Raw genomic sequence first — 23946 nt, 5'->3', positions numbered from 1 at the left:
CAACAAAAGTATAATATAATTTTGTATAAAATCTTTGAAATTGGTTTTCGTGGTAAGATTTTGTGAAAAAAAATCATCTCCTATTCCTCTCGTGGGTACTATATTTCCTGCAACATCGTACTTAATTTTTCCATCATGCAATATTGTTACTTATTGTATGATTTAATTGACCATTGATTCATGCGGATTTTACGCCAAGAACATTATGATGTTGTTCTTCGAATAATAATGTTGTGGAAAATGAGTCGTCATCTAGCTATATAATTATACGTATACTTTTTTTTTTCCTAATATATATATGTTTACTTTTATTTTGACTTTAAAATTTGTTATTCGTTGAAGGTTGTTTACTCGTGTTTTTGTAAGACTTAGAAGTTAGAATCATAGTATAATCGTGTAATTGATTGTCAATCGTTTTGAACTTCTAACTAATTACTAATTTTGAGTTGACGTGGTTGAAGGTTTTACATTTTCTAATGTGAGGGGGAAGTATTAAAAGTATTTTGTATTAGAGCCGGTTCATATTTACTGAACTGAGTTGAACTGAACTGAACTGATTGGAGCTAAACTGAATTGAGCTGAAATGAATATTTTATGAGAGAGGGAATTTGGAAGCTGAATTGAACTGAACTGATTAGAGTTGAACTGAACTGAACTGAAATTAAGTAAATGTGAACAGACCCTTAGTGTGAAAGTTTTAATTTTATTGGTATTGTAATTTTTTTTTTAATTATGTAAATCACGTCTAACTAATTAATGATACACATACTATAAACCTTAAATCTTTAGCATTTAGTCTATAGTTGGTCAATATAAGCAAAAATATTTGAACTGAACCGAGTGTAAAGCATTATAGTGAAGCCATTTTATTGACGAATACAAAAAAGCATTTTATGTAATGTAGGTGTTTCGTAAACCTTAATTTCGGATACCAATCAAATTTTTCTCTTTTTAAAAGGTTGTTTGGCTTACAAAATTAATGTATAAGGCATAATTTTAATATGATTACTTGGATAAAATGCAAAGGCAAGTGAGAGCAATATGTAATTAAAAATTACTTACTCCGTAGTATTAATTTTTTATATTCCGATGTTATTTTCCAAACATATCAAGATATTCAACATTAACACTACTTAATCAAATTGTTCCATATTAACTTATACTACATATTACTCCGAAATTATGTCTATATCATGCATTCATGCAACGCCAAGCTCATGTACCATGGCTGGCCTGACTATATCCAGCCTATAGCTTAAAATACTAATTAATTATCGTGTCGTGTTGTGTCATAATATTTTAAAGAGCAAGCTCAAGCATAACTAATCCCACATGGCCAGTTAACCACCATGCCATGCTTTCCTCGTGAGGCTCATGTGTGTGTTGAATTCTGCTAGTGTCATTTTAACCATAGACCTATGATACTTGTATAGTTGTATTAAATATTTTCATGGAAAACATTACAAAGTGCTAATTGTTCTCAATAGACAAGAGCCATGAGCCCAATTCTAATTGTCTTTCACCTGACATTGGGCCACTATTACTAAAGCCCATATTGATTTCTTCGTGGCCCAAAACTCTAGAAAAAAAATTGGACAACTTAGCTCAATTAGCTGTGCAATGACTTGAGGACTCGTGATTTTATGAGGAAAGAACATACTTCCTCAGTTCTTTTTTACTTGATCCGCTTTGACTTTTATAATATTCATCACCCCTCCTTAGACCGTCTTTTGTGAATGATATATAAGGAAAAATATATTCATGTGGTATTTTTGAATTTTTCTCCATAAGTATTATCATAATATACAACTTTTATAATTTTTACTTATGGAGAACTAAAGTTATTGATCGCTAAAGTTTTGCATTGGCAAGCGTGATAAAAGAAACAGGTCAAGTAAAAAAGAACAGAGGAAGTACATATTTATCAATGGATATTGGAAAATGAATGTAGACTTAAGTAAGTATAAAATAATAAGAGTACTTTGTAAGAAGATAAAAGCAGAATTATAAATTATTACATTAATAACACCAATTGATGTCTTATTGTGTTATAAATTTAAAGTATATGTGCTTTATTTTGTGGTATAAATTCCGATATGCTAAATTAGGCGATTCAATAAAAAGTACAGTAGAAAAGACTTGAATCGCAATGTTTCATCAACACGCAACATTCTCAAGCATTCAAGCAGGAGTTGATAAAATCATGAATAACTACAAGCAATTCTTCGCACTTTTTTTGGTCCAAAATATCTACTCCATGATAATCTCCTTCAGTAAAATGCCCCTTCACATTAACTCCAATATTTTCCAACACCTTAACAAACTCGGAGATACGGTCCACAAGGGGGTCACCACTACACTCCGTGACCAACACACGCAAACCCATCTTCTTGATTCTTTCTATCCGAACCAATCCATCACCCGCTAACCCTGATAAAGGGTTGCAAAACTCATGGTCACGACTTGCCCCTTCGGGCAAAGAGAGCTCCCAAAACAAATCGTTACCCGACAATGGCAAATATGGATCATTAATCAACCTCAATTCCGACCCGGTACGCTGGGGCCCACCAAAATATGGATGATGCAAAATTGCACCTTTAAATTTCAAGGGGTGGAGATCGTCAATGAGATAAGATGCCCTTAATGCTGTTTGATAAGCTATGTTCCCTCCAGCACTTGTTCCCATCAAAAAACAGTTACTAATGTCTCCATATTTGGACAACCATTCATCCTACACAATACACATAATAAATCAAACAATATATTTTTAGAAAACAAAAAATTTCACAGGATAATCTAATTAAATTAGTTTTAAGAATCGTTACTATAAAACGTACAGAGTACTCTATAATGTAAATCTTTTGTTTCTCAATACATACTACAAGTTGACTTTTAGTGAGTGTAAAATAAAGCTAATATTTTTGTATATAATAAAAATATTTCAGATGTTTACTTCCCGTATTAAATTTACTGAAAAAACACTTTACCTCAATTTTGATAGACATTGCCTCTTTGAGTATAACTAAGTTAATTATGTCACATACTCGGTTTGATTGTCAGTTTGTCACATATACTTTAATTTGTATTCTAACCTGATGTCTACTATAATATTTTTATCATTCGATTCAGATTTTTGAGCAATCAATTAAATTTCACCTTTGTTTATTTCAAAATAATTTACCTCAGATAAAAAACTTTTACAAAATTACTTTGATAGATTGTTGTTAATCATTAAGAAATATTTGTATGAATGTACGTTGTATGATATACCATAGAATTGTCAATTCGGATAAACGGGTCGGGTTAGAGTGGGTCGGGTCAATTCGGGTCGGGTCAATTAAGATTAATTCCATAACCTATGTGGGTCGGGTTTGGGTTGGGTCATGCTTGAGTCAGTCACGTCGGGTCATACTTCTTATCGGGTTTGAGTCGGGTTTAGGTCGGGTTACATTCGAGTCGGGTGAACAATAGGTCGGGTTTAATTCGGGTTAAAACGGGTTAGGGTAATTCTCGGGTTCGAGTTGGGTTCAGTTCAAGTCAATAATTTGCGGGTTAGAATTAGGTCGGGTCATTCTCGGGTTTGAGTCGGGTTCGGTTCAAGTCAATAATTTGCGGATTATAATCAGGTCGGGTCATTCTCGGGTTCAAGTCGGGTTCGGCTAAAGTCAATAATTTGCGGGTTATAATCAGGTTGGGTCATTTCCAAGTCGGGTTAGTCTCGGATTCAAGTCAGGTTATGTTAAATCAATAATTTGCAGTTTACAATCAGGTCGGGTCATTTCCAACTCAGGTCATATTTGGGTTCAACTAACTATAAATAGATAATTCTCATTTTTATCAAGATAATTATTTCCTTTGACTATAATATATATGGAAATATACTAGGGAACTATAGTCTATAATTTAGGAAGATAATTATCTCCTTTGACCATACAACAAATATATACTATATTTAACTCTTAAATTTGAGAATGATGCTCCTTTCTTTTGCTGGCCTGGACCGACTTAGTCTCCCAAGACAAAATGCTACGACCAACAATAATAAAGTGGTCTAAATTGCATTTAAGGTGATTTGAAATCGGATCAGGAACAATTTGGGTTGAATTTAGGTCTGGTCAATAAAAAGTCGTGTTAATTTCTAGTCGGGTTAATAATAGATCAGGTTGAATTTTTGGGTTGGGTAAGTAATAGATATGGTGAAATTTGGGTTAAGTCAATAACTAGTTGGGTTGAATTTGGATCAGGTCAAAAACAAGTCGGGTTGATTTCGGGTCGGGTTTGTAACAAGTTGGGTTAAATTTGAGTCGGGTTAGGAACGGGTCGGGTAGAGTTCAGGTCTGGTTAGTAACAAGTCGGGTTAAATTCGGGTTTTGATCGGTTAAAATGGGTTAAGGTAAATTTCGGTTCAAGTCGGGTTCGGTGCAAGTTAATTAAATTGGCCGTTGTAAACCGGTAAATCGGTGCAAGTTGTAAACCGGTAAATTGGCCGTTTAAAAGCAAATTGAATGGTTCCACACACCCAATTGGACTCCCGGAGGGTATTAGGGACCATGGTAAACATTTCGGCAATTTTAATTTTCGGGCGAAAAAAAGTCAAAAATTTACAAAATTGAAGGCTAATATCCACGCTTTTTGAGAAATTTTGAAGGTTTCCAGGCCCGATGTCGAAAAGTCTTGAAATTTTATGGGATACATCTCGGGGTCATATAATGCCATTTGGAACCATATATGATCATTATTTGTTGTCATAAATGTTCGTGGTAGGCTTGAATTAATGAAATCAGTGCAAGTTGTAAATCGGTAAATTTAAAGACAAATTGGATGGTTCCATCCACCCAATTGGACTCCCGGAGGGTATTAGGGACCATGATAAATATTACGGCAATTTTTATTTCCGGGTGAAAAAAGTCAAAAAATTCCTAAATTGAAGGCTAATATCCATGCTTTTTGAGAAATTTCGAAGGTTTCAGAGCCAGGTGTCGAAAACAAATGAGATTTTATTAGATACATCTCGAAGTAATATAATGACGTTTGAAACCATAAACGACCATTATATGTTGTCATAAATGTTTGTGGTAGGCTTGAGTTAACGGAATTAGTGTAAGTTGTAACCGGTAAATTGGCCGTTTAAATGCAAATTGGATGGTTCCACCCACTAAATTGGACTATCGGAGGGTATTAAGGACCATGATAAACATTTCGGCAATTTTTATTTTCGGGCGAAAAAAAGTTAAAAAATTCCAAAATTGAAAGCTAATATCCACGCGTTTTGAGATATTTTTTAAGTTTCGAGGCCTAATGTCGAAAAGATTTGAGATTTTAGGGGATACATCTCGGGGTCATATAATACTGTTTTAAACCATAAATGATCATTATATGTTGTCATAATTGTTCGTGGTAGGCTTGAGTTAATGAAATTAGTGTAAGTTATAAACCGGTAAATTCGCCATTTAAAGGCAAATTGGATGGTTCCACCCACCTAATTGGACTTCTGGATTGTATTAGGGACCACGGTAAACAATTCGTCAATTTTTATTTACAGGCGAAAAAAGTAAAAAAAAATCAAAAATTTAAGGCTAATATCCACGTATTTCGAGAAAATTTTGGAGGTTTCGAGGCCTAGTATAAAAAATCCTTAAGATTTTAGGAGATACAACTCGTGGTCATATAATGCCGTTTGGAACCATATATGATCATTATATGTTGTCATAAATGTTCGTGGTAGGCTTGAGTTAATGAAATCGGTGCAAGTTGTAATCCAGTAAATTGACCGTTTAAAGGCAAATTTGATGGTTAGTTTCACCCGCCCAAATGGACTCCCGAAGGATATTAGGGACCATAGTAAACATTTTGGAAAATTTTATTTCCGAGCGAAAAAAGTTAAAAAATTCCAATCTTGAAGACTAATTTCCACGCATTTTGCGAAATTTTGATGGTTTCGAGACTCGGTGTCGAAAAGTCTTGAAATTTCAGGGAATACTTCTTGGTGTAATATAATGCCGTTTGGAATCATATATGATTATTATATGCTGTCATAAATGTTCGTGGTAGACTTGATTTAATAAAATCGGTGCAAGGTTTAAATCGGTAAATTTGTCGTTTAAAGGCAAATTGGATGGTTCCACCCTCCCAACGGGACTCCCGGAAGGTATTAGGGACCATGGTAAATATTTCGTCAATTTTTATTTTCGGGCGAAAAAAAGTATAAATTTTCCAAAATTAAAGACTAATATCCACGCTTTTTGAGAAATTTTGGAGGTATCGGGGCCCTGTGTCGAAAAGTCTTGAAATTCTATGGGATACATCTCGAGGTCATATAATGCCGTTTGGAACCATATATGATTATTATATGTTGTCATAAATGTTCGTGGTAGGCTTGAATTAATGAAATCGGTGCAAGTTGTAAATAGGAAAATTGGCCGTTTAAAGGTGAATTGGATGGTTCCACTCAACCAATTGGACTTCCAGAGGGTATTAGGGACCATGGTAAACATTTCGGCAATTTTTATTTCCGAGCAAAAAAAAGTCAAAAAATTCCAAAATTGAAGGCTAATATTCACGCTTTTTGAGAAATTTTGTAGGTTTCGGGCCCGGTGTCGAAAAGTCTTGAGATTTTATGGGATACATCTCGAGGTCATATAATTCCGTTTGGAATCATGTATGATCATTATTTGTTGTCATAAATGTTCGTGTTAGGCTTGAATTAATGAAATCTGTGCAAGTTGTAAATCGGTAAATTAGCTGTTTAAAGGCAAATTTGATGGTTCTGCCCACCCAATTGAATTCCCTGAGAGTATTAAGGACCGTTGTAAACATTTCGGCAATTTTTATTTTCGGGCGAAAAAAAGTAAAAAAATTCCAAAATTGAAGGCTAATATCCACGCTTTTTGAGAAATTTTGGAGGTTTCGGGGCCCGATGTCGAAAAGTCTTGAAATTATATGGGATACATCTTGAGGTCATATAATGTCGTTTGGAACCATGTATGATCGATTATTTTTTGTCATAAATGTTCGTGGTAAGCTTTAATTAATGAAATCGGTTCAAGTTGTAAACCGTTAAATTAGTCGTTTAAAGGTAAATTGGATGATTCCACCCATCCAATTGGACTCCCGTAGTGTATTGGGGACTATGGTAAACATTTCGGTAATCATAATTTCCGAGTGCAAAAAATACAAAAAATTCCAAAATTGAAGGTTAATATCCACGATTTTTGAGAAATTTTGGAGGTTTCAGGTAGAGCTGTTAATTCGGGTAAACGGGTCGGGTTTGGGTCGGTAAGTGTGGGTTGGGTCAACTCGGTTCGGGTCTATTCGGATTAATTCCATAACCTATGCGGGTCGGGTTTGGGTTGGGTTATTCTTGAGTCGGGTCACGTCAGGTCATACTTCTGATCGGGTTTGGGTCGGGTTTAGGTCGAGTTAATAACAGGTCGGGTCAACAATATGTCGGGTTTAATAAGGGTTTTCACGGGTAGGATAATTTTCGGGTTCGAGTCGGGTTCGGTTCAAGTCAATAATTTGTGGGTTAGAATCAGGTCGGGTTATTCTCGGGTTTGAGTTTAGGTTGGGTCAATAGCAAGTCGTGTTGATTTCGAGTCGGGTTAATAAAAGATCGGGTTGAATTTTTGGGTTGGGTTAGTAATAGGTCTGGTAAAATTCGGGTCGGGTCAATTATAAGTCGAGTTGATTTCGGGTTGGGTTTGTAACAGGTTGGGTTAGTAACAAGTCGGGTTAAATTCGGGTTTTGACGGGTTAAAACCGGTTTGGGTCAATTTCGGTTCTAGTCGGGTTCGGTTCAGGTCAATAATTTATGGGTTACATTCGGGTCGGATCATCTCCAGGTCAGTTCATGTTCGGGTTCGGGTCTCACATACTCGGGTCAAATCGGGTCTAGGGTTGGTTTCTTGTCGGGTTTGGGTCACCATTTTTTCGGGTTCAGATGGTTTGGTTAATAATCGGGTTTGAGTCGATATTTCGGATCGGGTCAACTTTTGATAGCTCTAATATATCACTTGCTATATTTGACTTTTCAAAGTCAAAGACTCAATGTTCATTAATTTTGACTACAATTTATAGTTAAACAAATTATACCATCATTTGAAATATTGTTAGATTATATTATAAAAATTGTAGCAAATTAATTAAAATAGCAAAATACCAACCATGTTAATATTCGTAACACTAAAGAACTAAAATGAATAACTTTTTTATGACTTGACAAATACGGAGTATTTCTTAAGTCAAATAACTACCAATGAAAAAGACTAAAGACTAGACTTAAGTTGTGGAAGAACTTACAGTTGGATCAGAAGTGCTATGCTCCTTGTTAACCACCGAAGCACGAACCCACTTCACAGCATCCATAGCATCATCATAAGCAGCTGGAAGGCGATGCTCAGGCGCCAACCGATACTCAACAGACACAACAATCACCGACGCATGTAATGCAAGCGCACAACAAATATCATGATTATAGAAAGAATCGACATGTAAAAGAACAAAACCACCCCCGTGGTAGTACACCACGATGGGGAGCTTCCTAGAAGGATCCGATAACGCAGATTTGGGGAGGAAAACACGAACATAAGTATTGTAAGTCGAGTTTAGAGTAAAATCTTTGGTAAGAACAGAGGAAGAAGAGTTGGGATCTGGTGTGGCAGGAGTAGATGGAACATCAAGGTATCTAGTAAGTGTACCATCTGGGTTAAGTTTAGATTGGAGGTATTGGTATGGATCAACGGTGCAGATTGGAGTCGACTTTTCTTCTTCAGTAGCCATGGTTGGATCTTTGATTGGTTTTTTCTCTGTTTTTCTCTGTTTTTTTTTTTTTTTTTTTTTTTTTTTTTTTTTTTTTTTTTTTTTGGTAGTTTTATAAGAAGTAGAATTTGTGGTTTGGAGGATTATAATGTGGGTATAGCGTTTGATTTGTATTTTTCATTGCATGAAATTTTTGCCACCACATAAGGAATATTATTATTGCATAAACTTCAACTTGTTATTTTTTGTTTAAAAGTCAAAAGTTTCATTAATGGACTATGTGTAGTCCAATTTAACTACTAAGTAGTAGATGTTTCTATTGATTTTTTATTTTTTATTTATTTATCCAATACAAACAATATGACTAACAAATTTAGCTATTAATTAATCGTTAAGCCTTACATTCCAGTGTCTTGTCAATTAAAGTGATTATAGTACTAATCAATCTCAATCGCGCTATCATAATCATCGATCTCTTGTGCCTATACTATGTTCGTTGAGATTTATTATTATTATTATTATTTTTTTTTAATAAGCATTTTTTAAATACTGGTAATGAAAATCTTTTGGTCCTCTCTTATACTCAAAATATTGTCTTCATAAGCTTAAAAACACATATCAAGTTATCAACTTATAAATTAGAATTCTAAAGTCAATACTGCGTACATTATTAATTAGGATCGTAAAAAAAAATAAAACAAAAAAAACAAAACACTGTAGTTAATTCTGATAGAAAGGCCAAGGAATATGGGCTCAAGTTTGTGAGTCTGCATTATTGGGCCATATATCATTTTTTTTTTGTTAAAGGCCATATATCACTCGATATATTGAAATGCAACAAAAAGATAACATGCGCAATTAAGGATGAGTACATAATTAATGCAAGCTTAAGTATAAAAGCATTAAAAACATTCACTAAGTTATGTAAGGTGAAAAAACATTGCGCACAAATTGGTAGAGCTCTTGAGCTTTAGTACTATTGCCAATAAAAACACCATGGTAAAATCCTTTACCAAAATTACTAACGACATTCACACCTTGCTTCTCAAGAAATTTGAACACTTCCACTTGCCTGTCGAAAATAAAATCTCCATCACAACCCGCTATAGCAATCCGCCAACCCAAACCTTTAATATTGTCTAAATTTCTGGATCCGCCACCGAACATTGGATTAAAATAAGGATTGTTCAAGTTAGCACCAAGGGGCAAAGACAAATGCCACAAAAAATCAATCATTTTTTGTAAATTACCGTACTTGACACGATTCGGATTTGATCCTCCAAAGAACGGTTGGATTAGTACCAAACCTCGGATAACCAAGGGTTGAAGCTCACGGGTTAGAACAGACGCTCGTAATCCTACGTTGTAAGCAATGTTACCCCCTACACTCTCCCCCATTAAAATGCACCTTGAAGCATCCCCATAATTACTCACCCACTCATCTTTGTTTTCTTTTACCCAATACAAGGCATCCAAAACGTCGTCGTAGGCAGCAGGAAGGCGATGCTCGGGGGCAAGCCGGTACTCAACGGAGACAACTAACACGTTAAGTTTATTAGCGGTGTTTGAGAGAAATGAGTCAACACTAGGGGTGGCAGTGCTAAGTATAATGAACCCACCACCATGGGCGAAAACAATTATTGGAAGGTTAAAGTCATGTTCTGACTTGTTGGGTAAGTAGAGTCGAACCCACGTTTTTTTAACGGGGTCTAGAGGGACATCTCTAGAGAAGGCAATAGTAGAGGAAGTGTTGGGTGGAACGGTCGGGTAAAACTCCTTAATTCGAGTGATTGAGCCATCCGGATTCGGAATAATGTGGAAAAATGAGTAAGGATCAATTAGAGGAGGTTGAGCATTGGATAAAGAAATTTGGATTGATACAAAACTTGTAATTAGGAACAACAATGCTAGTAGTTTGGTTAGTTTTTTCATTTTTAGCTTAGTATAAATTTTATGTAAGAATCTAAGCTAATAAGTAAAGAAAGTTGAGAAAAAAGTTAGTTACATTTCATTATTGCTCAACTGTGAAAGAGGATCAATCATTGAAAATGATGAGATATGAGTTTGAAAAAAATACCATATAGCCATGCTTGTTGACAGTAATGGGTCCATTTTTGTTTGTTAAAGTTATTTGTCATATTGTTAAGACTTGCGCCATTAATTACGGAGTACATTAAAATAGAATAGAGGGTAGATTTAATTTGTGTACCATTATCTAGAGTATAATGGAGACGACGGTTGGTGATGAACAATGTAGCGGAATTAACCTTTAAATAAGCTACTCTATACAAAGTACTCTCTTTAATTTATTTAAGTGCCTCACTTTTTAAAAACGGTTGTTTTTTTAGTGTCCCATCACCAAAAGTGTACAATTAATAAGAATTAACGGTACGGTTTATATTGTTAGATTTTTCTCAGACGCGAGCTTAATTATAAGGCCCTATGAGCTTCATCTAGCCCATTTTGATACCCATAAAAAGAGGACTTAGTGCTTTGAAGCTTTCAATAATTAATCTATCCTAATGCGTTACTCCAATAATTGCATTATTACCTTAATTAAATGGAATGTATATTAAGACTGATAAAACTATATTGTCCATTGTCCATCAAATTTGAGTATGTCTATTACTAGCTTATCCAAATTATTGAGCGATTGAAATCAAATAAGCCGGATATAGATTTTATTAAATAGGGTCATACAAGTTGTGAGTAATCAATACTAGTACTTGGGTAATTGAATATGTTTTCTGTTATGAGTATCCTAGATCAAATCATTGAAAACAAATGCGTATGCAATGTGAATTCATCAACTTTGCGTAGACTAGTAACTTATTAGCCAGAAACCACATTAATGGACTCCACATGATTTGATATATTTGATCGAGTCATGACATACGTACTACAGTAAGATAATAACATGCACAATTATGAATGCATTTTCACATTCAAGAAGTTACATAAGGTGAAAAAACACCCCTTACAAATTGATATAGCTGTTGAGCTTTAGTAGCATCACCAATAAAAACACCGTGATAAAACCCTCTAGTAAAATTACCAACAACATTCACCCCTCGTCTCTCAAAAAATTTAAACACCTCCAATTGTCTGTAAAAAATAAAATCCCCATCACAACCCGCAATTGCAATCCTCCAACCCAAACCTTTGATTCTATCCAAATTACGCGATCCACCACCGTACATAGGGTTAAAATAAGGATTGTTCCAATTAGCTCCAATGGGTAGAGACATATGCCACAACAAATCATCCACTGCTTGAAAATTACCATCATTGGCACTCTTAGGACTTGATCCTCCAAAAAATGGTTGGATTAGAACCAAACCTCGGACAACCAACGGCCTTAAATCGCGGGTTAAAACCGACGCTCGTAATCCTACGTTGTACACAATGTTGCCCCCCGCACTCTCGCCCATCAAAATGCACTTAGAAGCATCCCCATATTTTCTAACCCACTCATCCTTTTTATCCTTCACCCAATACAAGGCATCCAAAACGTCGTCGTAGGCAGCAGGAAGGCGATGCTCGGGGGCTAGCCGGTACTCAACCGAGACAACTAGCACGTGGAGTTGGTTCGCCGTGTTTGATAGAAATGAGTCAAATTGAGGGGTGGCAGTGCTCAATAGAATGAACTGACCTCCGTGTGCGAAAACAACTATTGGAAGGTTATAGTTATTGGACTTGTTGGGTAAGTAGAGTCGAATCCACGTCTTTTTAGCAGGGTTAAGAGGGACATCCCTAGAGAAGGCAATATTAGAGGATGTGTTGGGTGGAACGGTCGGGTAAAACTCTTTGATTCGAGTGATTGAGCCATCCGGGTTCGGAATTATGTGGAAAAATGCGTAAGGATCAATTAAGGGAGGTTGAGCATTGGATAAAGTAATTTGGATTGATACTAAACTTGTAATTAGGAACAAGAATACTAGTAGTTTTGTTGGGTTTTTCATTTTTTTAGCTTAGCTTAGTACAAGTAGAGTATAATTTTTGTGATTTGAATCTAAGCTAATAAGTATAGACAGATTGAGAAAAGTTGGTTGCATTTCATTAATGCTCAAGTGTGAAAGAGAATCAATTATTGAAAATGATGGGACATAAATTTGAAAAATTCATCTTTGATGACAGTATTGGGTCCATTGTGTTTGTTAAAGTTTTTTGTCACTTCTTGTGCTACACTTTTGAATTAAAATTGAATAGGTAATTTTAGTACCGTTATTAGATGGGACTTTAATTAAATTAATGAGGAGCAAAAAGGTACAAGTATTCAATAACGAAGGTAAGAAAATACACTTCTCACAAACTCAAACAGCTTTAGTGATTTAGCGAGTTCAGTAACAAAAACACCATGGTAATCTCCTTTACTAAAATTACCAACAACATCTACGCCTTGTTTTTTTAAAAACATAAATACCTCTACTTGTTTGTCATAAAGTCGATCTCCATCACAACCCGCTATTGCAACCCGCCAGCCCAACTCTTTAATTTTATCTAAATTACTTGACCCGCCTCCAAACATCGGGTCACAATACGGGTGGTTCCTACTAACTCCGAGTGGTAGAGATAAATTCCACATAAAATCCGTAATCACCAAGGGTAAGCCAGCCGAATCGGGTAGTTTCAACTCGGATTTGGTACGATTTAACCCGCCAAAAAATGGTTGGATCAAAACCAAACCCTTAATAACCAACGGCTTAAGCTTATGGTTTAAAATAGACGCTCCTAATCCCACGTTGTAGGCAATGTTACCCCCTGCACTCTCTCCCATCAAAATACACCTTGTAACATCCGCATACTTGTTCACCCACACGTCTTTTTTTTCTTTAACCCAATGCAAGGCCTCTAAAACGTCGTCGTAAGCCGCAGGAAGGCGGTGTTCGGGTGCGAGCCGGTACTCAACCGAGACAACCAACACGGTGAGGTTACTCGCCGTGTTGGAGAGAAACCAGTCGAAGTTAGGGGTGGCAGTGCTAAGGATAATAAATCCGCCCCCATGGGCGTATACTATGATTGGTAGGTTAAACAGGTTGGACTTATTGGGTAAGTAGAGTCGAATCCACGTGTTTTTAACGTGGTTAAGAGGGACATCCCTAGAGAATGCAACAGAAGAAGTGTTGGGTGGTACGGTAGGATAGAATTCCTTAATTCGAGTGATTGAACCGTCGGGGTTTGGAATAAGGTGGAGTAATTTGTAAGGATCAACGGTGGAATTTTGTGCTTGATTATATTTTGGTAGGATCGCTAAGATTGTAAATAGGAGGAAGAATACAGGTAATTTTGTAGCATCCATTATTTGCTGTTTAGATTAATGTTGAAGGTAAGTAAAATACTTGATTTTAATAGGAAAAGTATGATTTGGATAAGCCAAAAAAAGGACTGTACTGTTATTGTCGTTGGTGTAATTACAGCTGTCCCAATTACTCGAAATTTACGACCCATTTGTTTAGAGTGATAAGAGATGGGATCAAGATTTATAAATTATGATCCCTTAGCCTTTTTCATTGTTTGTTTAGGAGGATTTGATGTAAATCATTCCAATTCTATGGAGAAGTATTTTATGCTACATTTTTTATCTCACATTATTCTAATGAGTGGCAGCTAGTAATTAATTTCGCAACCTAAATAAGCTTGTATGATATCGCTGTTTTAAAATCTAACTGAGTATAATATATTACCTCCCTTAATTAATATGTACTCTCTCCGTCCCTAAATTACATTCCTGTTTTCCTCTATTATGTGAGAAATAAATGCTAGAAATAGGAATGTAAATTAGGGACGGAGGGAGTACAATTATTGGGTATTATTTGTAAGATTTATAAAAAAAAAATTCAAAAATTACACATACTAATCAACATAGGTCAAAGTAATATATCGTTAAATATTTAGGTGTAGATAAAAATTAATTTAAATTGAGTATAATAATTAATAGAGGTAGTATTTCGATAAATGTACAATAAGAATTTACAACTTGAATATCATTATCCAAAGATTATCATTGATCACTAAACAGGAAAAAAACTGTTAACAAAATCAAACAATTCTTTTGTCTTAGGAGGATTGGATAAAAACATACCATGATGACCACCTTTATCAAACAAAGACCTTACACTCACTCTTTTTTGCTCCAACAATTTAACCAACTTAACATTCCGATCAAAAAGCGGGTCACCATCACAACCCGTCACCCCGATTTTCCAACCCAAATCCCGAACCCAATCCCATAACTTCAACCCATCACCTACAAACGGGTCACAATACTCGTGACTCCGGTTCGACCCGACGGGCAAAGAGAGGTCCCACAACAAATCATTAACAACTAAACTCAAGTCTTCATCATTAACCAACCTAATCTCAGATTTAGTACGCTCAACACCACCAAAAAACGGTTGGATCAAAATCAATCCCTTTATAATCAACGGCTTAAAATCATGGATCTGATTAGCTACCTTTACTCCAACATGATAGACTATATTACCCCCTGCACTCTCACCCATCATAATACACCTCGTTAAATCCCCGTAATTTTTTAACCACTCATCTTTTCCTTCTTTAACCCAATTCAACGCCTCCAAAACGTCGTCGTATTGAGCAGGAAGACGATGTTCGGGTGCGAGTCTGTACTCAACCGAGACGACTAACGCGCCGAGTTGACTCGCTGATTCGGAGCAGAACTCGTGAACAACAGGGGTGGCTACACTGCAGAGGACGAATCCACCTCCATGAACAAAGACTAGTATTGGGAGTTACTTTGAGGTTTTTTCGTGGTTTGAAACGTTTTTTGGAAGGAAGATTCGAACCGAGGTGTTGTGATCTGAGTTTAGAATGACATCTTTGGAGAGAGAAGGAGCGGAGGTGTCAGTGGTGGAAGGAGGGATGGTGGGGTAGAACTCCGGGAGGCGTGTTAGTGTACCGTCGGAGTTTTGGATGATGTGGAGGCGGTTATAAGGATCTATCGGGTTTGAATACTGTAACTGTGACATTATTTTATGGGACGGAGATAATTTTTGGATGTGGAGGTAAAGGAGTATGAGAAATAGTAGGACGGTGGTTGTAGCGGCGGTGGTAGCGGAGGTCGTGATGAGATTTCTCATTCCTTCTTTGTATAGAGATCTAAAATCAAAGTACTGAGTAGTAAATAAGATAAATTAAATAAGATAAAAGACCAAATCACCCTTTAAGTAATTTGACCTTGAACTACTTCTTCCTATCGTCCCATGATCCCATCATCTTTTTGAAACAAGGGTAGTACGTTACGTTACGATACTATATATTTGGTGTTAGACAACTTGATTAAAAAGACAATTGGAAACTTGACATTGTGATGCTTAAACAGGCTTAAGAAATAGATGATGATTATGTAGTCATCATTAAAAAAAATTATTTAGCCAAATTGCTACATGAGTACGTGCTATTACCATATACTCGTATCTTATTAACTAAGTGTTCGATATAGGTCATGAACTCATGACATGATATGAAGCTTTTTACTTAGACGAAAAATGATTCAAGTAATGGTAAATGACTTGAAATTTCAATTACAATAGAATTATATCATACTCTCTCTGTTTTTTTTCACTCAAATGATACTTATTTTGAAGACAAATAAATGACTAATAATTTAAGAGGAAAAGCCTTTAACAAAATCCAACAATTCATCTACCTTATATTTAGATGGATTACCCACATACATCCCATGCTCACCACCTTCACGAAACTTAGACGTAACACCCAACCCTCTTTTCTCCATTAACTTCACCAACTCTACACTCCGATCAAAAAGCGGGTCACCATCACAACTCACCACCCAAATCCGCCACCCCAACTCTCGAACCCGGTCTAATAAACTCGAACCACCATCTTTAACCGAGTCACAATACTCATGACTCCGGTCAGCCCCAATCGGCAAAGAGGCTTCCCAACACAAGTCGTTACATTTAAGGTTTAAAATTTTATCATTTTCCAAGCGGAGCTCTGACTCAGTCCGAACCAAGCCGCTAAAATACGGTTGGATCAAAACCAAACCCTTTATCTGTAACGGTTTTAATTCATCCACTCGAGCTGCGGCCATTAATCCAGTATGATAAACTATATTACCTCCTGCACTATCACCCATCATAACACAACTAGACAAATCTCCGTACTCTTGTATCCACTCATCTTTACCTTCTTTCACCCAAGTCAAAGCCTCTAGAACATCGTCATACGCTGCAGGAAGACGATGTTCAGGGGCGAGTCTATACTCAACAGAAACAACCAACGCAGCGAGCTGGCTCGCTGCGTAGGAGCAGAAGTCATGGAAATTAGGGTGTGCGGCACTGGCAACAACAAAGCCGCTGCCATGAACGTACACAATAATAGGATGTTTCTTCCTAGGAGAAGATGACGACGATGAGCTAAGGAATAGTCTGGGTAAGAAGACTCGAACCCAAGTCGATTTTTCGGAGTTGAGAGTTACATCTTTGGAAAGAGAAGGAGAATCTAGGTCATCAATGGAAGGAGGGACGATAGGGTAAATGTCTAAGGGACGAGTGAAGGTTCCATCAGGGTTTGGGGTAATGTGGAGGGTTTCTTTAAGGTTTGGGATTATTTTGTGTGTTTCAGTCATTTTGAAGTGGGTAAAATAAAATGAGAAGAATAGATGTAGTGTTAAATCTTGTTAAATGATATAAATGACTACTGAGAAATGATTTTATGGTTTTTATTTATTTAATATTGGGTGATCGCTTCTTGGTCCCCAAGGTTCAATTCATGTGGTATAAAGGCAAGCAATTCAAGTGGGGTAAGGTCATCTTTGGCGGGCGCTGAAATTTCAATTAATAAATTACCTCGTATATTCATAGACTTTTACAATTTGATCTCAAAAACTTATTATTGTGAAAATTAGATCGACTTAGGCTAAATACACCATAGCTAAATAGTTTCTACTAATGTTCATAGACTAATTGTAGAGTGAATCATGCGTTTCAATCATCGAGGAATTCTTAAGCTCTAATAACTAGAGTTTATGGGATTTTAATAATGTTTGTTGGTATCAAGACGGTATCATTTTGTAATACCAACATAGAATTATCTTAATACCACTAAAAAATTTTGCACTTTTAATACCGTTAAACATGAATTTTGGTATCCTGGTTATACTTATACCTGGAGCTGTCAATTCGGGTAAATCGGTCGGATTTAGGTTGGTAAGAGTGGGTCGGGTCAATTTGCATTAATTCCATAACTTATACGGGTCGAGTTATGGGCCATGCTTGAATCGGGTCACGTTCGATCATACTTCTTTTCGGGTTTGGGTCGGGATTAGGTAGGGTTAATAACAGGTCGGGTTACATTCGGGCCGAGTGAACAATAGGTCGAGTTTAATTCAGGTTTTCACGGGTTAGGGTAATTCTCGGCTTCAAGTCGGGTTCGGTTCAAGTCAATAATTTGGGGGTTAGAATCAGGTCGGGTCATTCTCGGGTTTGAGTCGGGTTCGGTTCAAGTCAATAATTTGCAGATTATAATCAGGTCGGGTCATTTTAAAGTCGGGTTTTGGTTCAAGTCAATAATTTGCGGGTTATAATCAGGTTGGGTCATTTCCAAGTCGGATCATTCTCGGATTCAAGTTGGGTTAGGTTCAAGTCCATAATTTGCAGGTTACAATCAAGTCGGGTCATTTCCAAGTAAGGTCATATTCGGGTTCAACTAACTATAAATAGATACTCCCTCCGTTTTTAAATACTTGCTCCATTTCTATTTTTCACACTATTCATTTGTCCTACTTTGACTAATGTTTGTGATTTATACATAAGAAAAAATAAAGTCTTGTGGGTACTTATTAGAATCTTCTCAATGAATAGATTATTAATTTTCAATTGTTAGATATATACTTATTGATAATTAAAAATATGAGTGATCAAAGATCATCGGCATGCGTGTCCAAGAGAAATGGAGCAAGTATTTAAAAACGGAGGGAGTAATTATCATTTTTATCAAGCTAATTATTTCCTTTGACTATAATATATATGGCAATACTAGGGAACTATAGTCTATAATTTAGGAGGATAATTATCTCCTTTGACCATACAACAAATATATAATATATTTAACTCTTAAATTTGAGGATGATGCTCCTTTCTTTTGCTGGTCTAGACCGACTTGGTCTCCCTAGACAAACTGCTTTGATGACCAATAACAAGGTGGTCTAAATTGCATTTAAGGTGATTTGAAATCAGGTCAGGAATAATTTGGGTTGAATTTAAGTCGAGTCAATAACAAATCGTGTTAATTTTGAGTCGAGTTAGTAACAAATCGGGTTGAATTTTTGGGTTGGGTAATTAACAAGTCTAGTAAAATTCGGGGCGGGTCAATAAGAAGTCGGGTTTATTTTGGGTCAAGTCAATAAAAAGACGGGTTGATTTCGGGTCGGGTTTGTAACAGGTTGGATTAAATTCGGGTCGGGTTAGGAACGGGTCGGGTTGAATTCAGGTCAGGTTAGTAAAAAGACGGGTAAAATTCGGCTTTGACAGGTTAAAACGGGTTTGGGTCAATTTCGGTTCAAATCGGGTTCAGTATAAGTTAATTAAATTGGTCATTTGTAGACAGGTAAATCGGTGCAAGTTGTAAACCGGTAAATTGGTCGTTTAAAGACAAATTGGATGGTTTCAACCACCCAATTGGACTCCCAGAGAGAACTAGGGACCATGATAAACATTTCGGAAATTTTTATTCCAGGCGAAAAAAAGTCAATATTTTCCAAAAATGAAGGCTAATGATCATTATATGTTGTCATAGATGTTCGTGGTAGGCTTGAGTTAATGAAATCGATGCAAGTTGTAAACCAGTAAATTGGTCGTTTAAAGGCAAATTGGATGGTTCCGCCCACCCATTTGGACTCCAAGAGGGCATTAGGACCATGGTAAACATTTCGGAAATTTTTATTTCCGCGCAAAAATAAAGTCAAAAATTTCCAAAAATGAAGGCAAATTAAATTATTCATGCTTTTTTAGAAATTTAGAAGGTGTTGGAGCCCGGTGTCGAAAAGTAATGAGATTTTAGGGGATACATCTCGGGATCATACAACGACGTTTGAAACCATATATGATCATTATATGTTAACATAAATGTTCATGGTTTTGAATTAATGAAATAGATGCAAGTTGTAAACCGTTAAATTGGCCGTTTAAAGGCAAATTGGATAGTGCCACACTGCCACCCAGCCAATTGGACTCCCAGAGAGTATTAGGGACCATGGTAAATTTTTCGGAAATTTTTATTTTCGAGCGAAAAAAAAGTCAAAATATTCCAAAATTGAAAGCTAAAATCATTGCTTTTTGAGAAAGTTTGGAGATCTCGAGGCCTGTTGTCAAAAAGCCTTGAATGTTTAGGGGATACATCTCGAGGTCATATAATACCGTTTAGAACCATATATGATCAGTATATGTTGTCATAAATGTTCGTGGTAGGCTTAAGTTATTGAAATTGGTGCAAGTTATAAACCGGTAAATTGGATATTTAAAGGCAAATTGGAAGGTTCCACCATGCCAATTTAACTCCCGTAGTTATTAAGGACCACGGTAAACATTTTGACAATTTTTATTTACGGACAAACAAAGTCAAAAAATTCCAAAATTAAAGCCGCCTAATGTCCACGTTTTTTGAGAAATTTTGGAGGTTTAAAGGCTCAGTGTCGAAAAGACTTGAGATTTTAAGGGATAAATGATCATTATCTGTTGTCATAAATGTTCGTTGTAAGCTTGAGTTAACAATTCGGGACCATGTTAAACAATTCGGCAATTTTTATTTTCGGGCGAAAAAAAAGTCAAAAAAATTCAAAAATTGAATGCTAATATCCACGCTTTTTGATAAATTTTGGAGGATTCAAGACCCGATGTCGAAAAAGGCTTAAGATTTTGGGGGATACATCTCGGGGTCATATAATGTTGTTGGAACCATATATGATCATTATATGTTGTGATAAAAGTTCGTGGTAGGCTTGAATTAATAAAATCGGTGCAACTTGTAAATCTAAAAATTAACCTTTTAAAAGCAAATTGGATGGATCCAACAGACTAATTGGACTCCCAGAGGGTATTAGAGACCATGGTAAAATTTTTGGCAATTTTTATCTTCGTGCGAAAAAGACAAAAAATTCAAAAATTGAAGGCTTATATCCACGTTTTTGAGAAATCTTGGAGTCTTCGAGGCCCAGTGTCTAATAGTCTAGAAATTCTAGGGAATACATCTCGTGGTCATATAATGTCATTTGGAATCATAAATTATCATAATCTATTGTCATAAATGTTCGTGGTGAACTTGAGTTAATGAAATCAGTGCAAGTTGTAAACTGGTAAATTGGTTGTTAAAAGGCAAATTGGATGGTTCCACCCACCCAATGGGACTCCTAGGGAATATTAGGGACCAAGGTAAACATTTCGGCAATTTTTATTTCCTTGCCAAAAAGTCAAAAAATTCCAAAATTGAAGGCTTAATATCCATGATTTTTGAGAAATTTCGAAGGTTTCGGGCCCCGGTTTCGAAAAGAAATAAGATTTTAGAGGATACATCTCGGGGTCATATAACGCCGTTTGGAACCTTAAACATTCATTATATGTTGTCATAAATGTTCGTGGTAGGCTTGAAATCGGTGCAAGGTTTAAACCGGTATATTGGTCGTTTCAAGGCAAATTGGATGGTTCCACCCACCCAATTAGACTCCTTGAGGATATTAGGGATCATGGTAAATATTTCGGCAATTTTTATTTTCAGGCGAAAAAAGTAAAAAAATTCAAAAATTGAAGGCTAATATCCATGCTTTTTAAGAAATTTTGGAGTCTTCGAGACCTAGTGTCTAAAAGTCTTGAAATACTGGGGAATACATCTCAGGGTCATAAAATGTCGTTTGGAACCATAAATGATCATTATTTGTTGTCATAAATGTTCGTGATAGGCTTGAGTTAACGAAATTGGTGCAAGTTGTAAACCGGTAAATTGGTCGTTTAAAGGCAAATTGGATGGTTCCACCCAACCAATGGGACTCCCGGAGAATATTATGGACCATGCTATACTTTTCGGAAATTTTTATTTTCGTGCGTAAAAAGTCAAAAAATTCAAAAATTGAAGGCTTAATATCCATTGTTTTTTGAGAAATTTCGAATGTTTCGAGACCGGTGTCGAAAAGTTGTGAAATTCTAGGGAATATATCTCGGGGTCATATAATGCCGTTTGGAACCATAAATATTCATTATATGTTGTCATAAGTGTTCGTGGTAGACTTGACTTAATGAAATCGGTGCAAGTTGTAAACCGGTAAATTGGCCGTTTAAAGGCAAATTGGATGGTTCCATGCACCCAATTGGACTCCCGGAGGATATTAGGGACCATGGTAAAAATTTCGGCAATATTTATTTCCGGCCGAAAAAAAGTTAAAAAATTTTAAAATTGAAGGCTAACGTTCACGCTTTTTGAGAAATTTTGGAGGTTTCGAGACCCGATGTCGAAAAGACTTAAGATTTTAGGGGATACATCTCGAGGTCATATACTGTTGTTTGGAATCTTATATGATCTTTATATGTTGTCATAAATGTTCGTGGTAGTTTTGAATAATAAAATCGGTGCTAGTTGTAAATCGGTAAATTAACCATTTATAAGCAAATTGGATGGTTCCACCCACCCAATTAGACTCTCAGAGGTCATTATGGACCATTGTAAAATTTTCGGCAATTTTTATTTTTGGGCGAAAAAAGTCTAAAAATTCAAAAATTGAAGGCTAAGATCCACGCTTTTTGAGAAATTTTGGAGTCTTCTTGGCCTGGTATCTAAAAGTATTGAAATACTAGGGAATATATCTCGGGGTCATATAATGTCGTTTGGAATCATAAATGATCATTATTTGTTGTCATAAATGTTTGTGATAGGCTCGAGTTAATGAAATTGGTGCAAGTTGTAAACCGGTAAATTGGTCGTTTAAAGGCTAATTGGATGGTTCCACCCACCCAATGGGACTTCCGGAGAATATTATGGACCATGGTAAACTTTTCGGCAATTTTTATTTCTGTGCGAAAAAGTAAAAAATTCCAAAATTGAAGGCTTAATATCCATGATTTTTGAAAAATTTCGAAGGTTTCGAGACCAGGTGTCGAAATGTTTTGAAATTCTAGGGAATACATCTCGGGGTTATATAATGCCGTTTGGAACCATAAATATTCATTATATGTTGTCATAAATGTTCGTGGTAGACTTGACTTAATGAAATCGGTGCAAGTTGTAAACCGGTAAATTGGTCGTTTATAGGCAAATTGGATGGTTCCATCCACCCAATTGGACTCCATGAGGGTATTAGGAACCATGGTAAACATTTCGGCAATTTTTATTTCAGGCCGAAAAAAGTGAAAAAATTTCAAAATTGAAGGCTAACATTCACGTTTTTTGAGAAATTTTGGAGGTTTCGAGACCCGGTGTCGAAAAGGTTTGAGATTTTAGAGGATACATTTCGGGTTCATATAATGTCGTATGGAACCATACATGAACATTATATGTTGTCATAAATGTTCGTGGTAGGCTTGAATTAATGAAATTGGTGCAAGTTGTAAATCGGAAAATTAACATTTTAAAAGAAAATTGGATGGTTCCACCCACCCAATTATTCTATCAGAGGTTATTATGGACCATGGTAAACATTTCGGCAATTTTTATTTTTGGGCGAAAAAGTCAAAAAATTCAAAAATTGAAGGCTAATATCCACGCTTTTTGAGAAATTTTGGAGTCTTCGAGACCCAGTGTCTAAAATTCTTGAAATACTGGGGAATACATCTCGGGGTCATAAAATGTCGTTTGGAACAATAAATGATCATTATTTGTTGTCATAAATGTTCGTGATAGGCTTGAGTTAACGAAATTGGTGCAAGTTGTAAACCGGTAAATTGGTCGTTTAAAGGCAAATTGGATGGTTCCACCCAACCAATGGGGCTCCTAGAGAATATTATGGACCATGCTATACTTTTCGGCAATTTTTATTTCCGTGCGTAAAAAGTCAAAAAATTCCAAAATTGAAGGCTTAATATCCATTGTTTTTTGAGAAATTTCGAATGTTTCGGGGCCCGGTGTCGAAAAGTTGTAAAATTCTAGGGAATATATCTCGGGGTCATATAATGCCGTTTGGAACCATAAATATTCATTATATGTTGTCATAAGTGTTCGTGG

General features: G+C 36.0%; 1 protein-coding gene and 5 pseudogenes across 1 annotated transcript; all 6 read right to left on the bottom strand.

The window, feature by feature from the left end:
- Positions 1–1895: 1895 nt before the first annotated feature.
- LOC145630018 (carboxylesterase 1-like) lies at positions 1896–8988 on the bottom strand. Its single transcript, XM_081682259.1, has 2 exons — positions 8299–8988; positions 1896–2731 (listed from the first exon to the last, which is right to left on the bottom strand). The coding sequence occupies exons 1-2, from the start codon at positions 8776–8778 to the stop codon at positions 2174–2176; spliced, it is 1038 nt and encodes a 345-aa protein (XP_081538385.1). The 5' UTR covers positions 8779–8988; the 3' UTR covers positions 1896–2173.
- A 474-nt stretch (positions 8989–9462) lies between these two features.
- On the bottom strand, positions 9463–10803 carry LOC145630017 (carboxylesterase 20 pseudogene; annotated as a pseudogene).
- A 733-nt stretch (positions 10804–11536) lies between these two features.
- On the bottom strand, positions 11537–12862 carry LOC145631471 (carboxylesterase 20 pseudogene; annotated as a pseudogene).
- A 133-nt stretch (positions 12863–12995) lies between these two features.
- Positions 12996–14260, bottom strand: LOC145631470 (carboxylesterase 20 pseudogene; annotated as a pseudogene).
- A 422-nt stretch (positions 14261–14682) lies between these two features.
- Positions 14683–16128, bottom strand: LOC145631468 (carboxylesterase 1 pseudogene; annotated as a pseudogene).
- A 138-nt stretch (positions 16129–16266) lies between these two features.
- Positions 16267–17448, bottom strand: LOC145631469 (carboxylesterase 1 pseudogene; annotated as a pseudogene).
- Between the last annotated feature and the right edge of the window lie 6498 nt (positions 17449–23946).

The sequence above is a fragment of the Chenopodium album genome, chromosome 5, assembly GCF_948465745.1.
Source record: "Chenopodium album chromosome 5, dcCheAlbu1.1, whole genome shotgun sequence".
NCBI classification, from domain to species: domain Eukaryota; kingdom Viridiplantae; phylum Streptophyta; class Magnoliopsida; order Caryophyllales; family Amaranthaceae; genus Chenopodium; species Chenopodium album.
This window is presented reverse-complemented; position numbering and strand designations above follow the sequence as displayed.

Excerpts from the sequence above, each read along its gene's own strand:
- LOC145630018 (XM_081682259.1), bottom strand. The coding sequence starts at position 8,778 with ATGGCTACTGAAGAAGAAAAGTCGACTCCAATCTGCACCGTTGATCCA. Across the intron at positions 2,732-8,298 it reads ATAGCACTTCTGATCCAACT|GATGAATGGTTGTCCAAATA; the intron begins GTAAGTTCTTCC and ends TGTATTGTGTAG.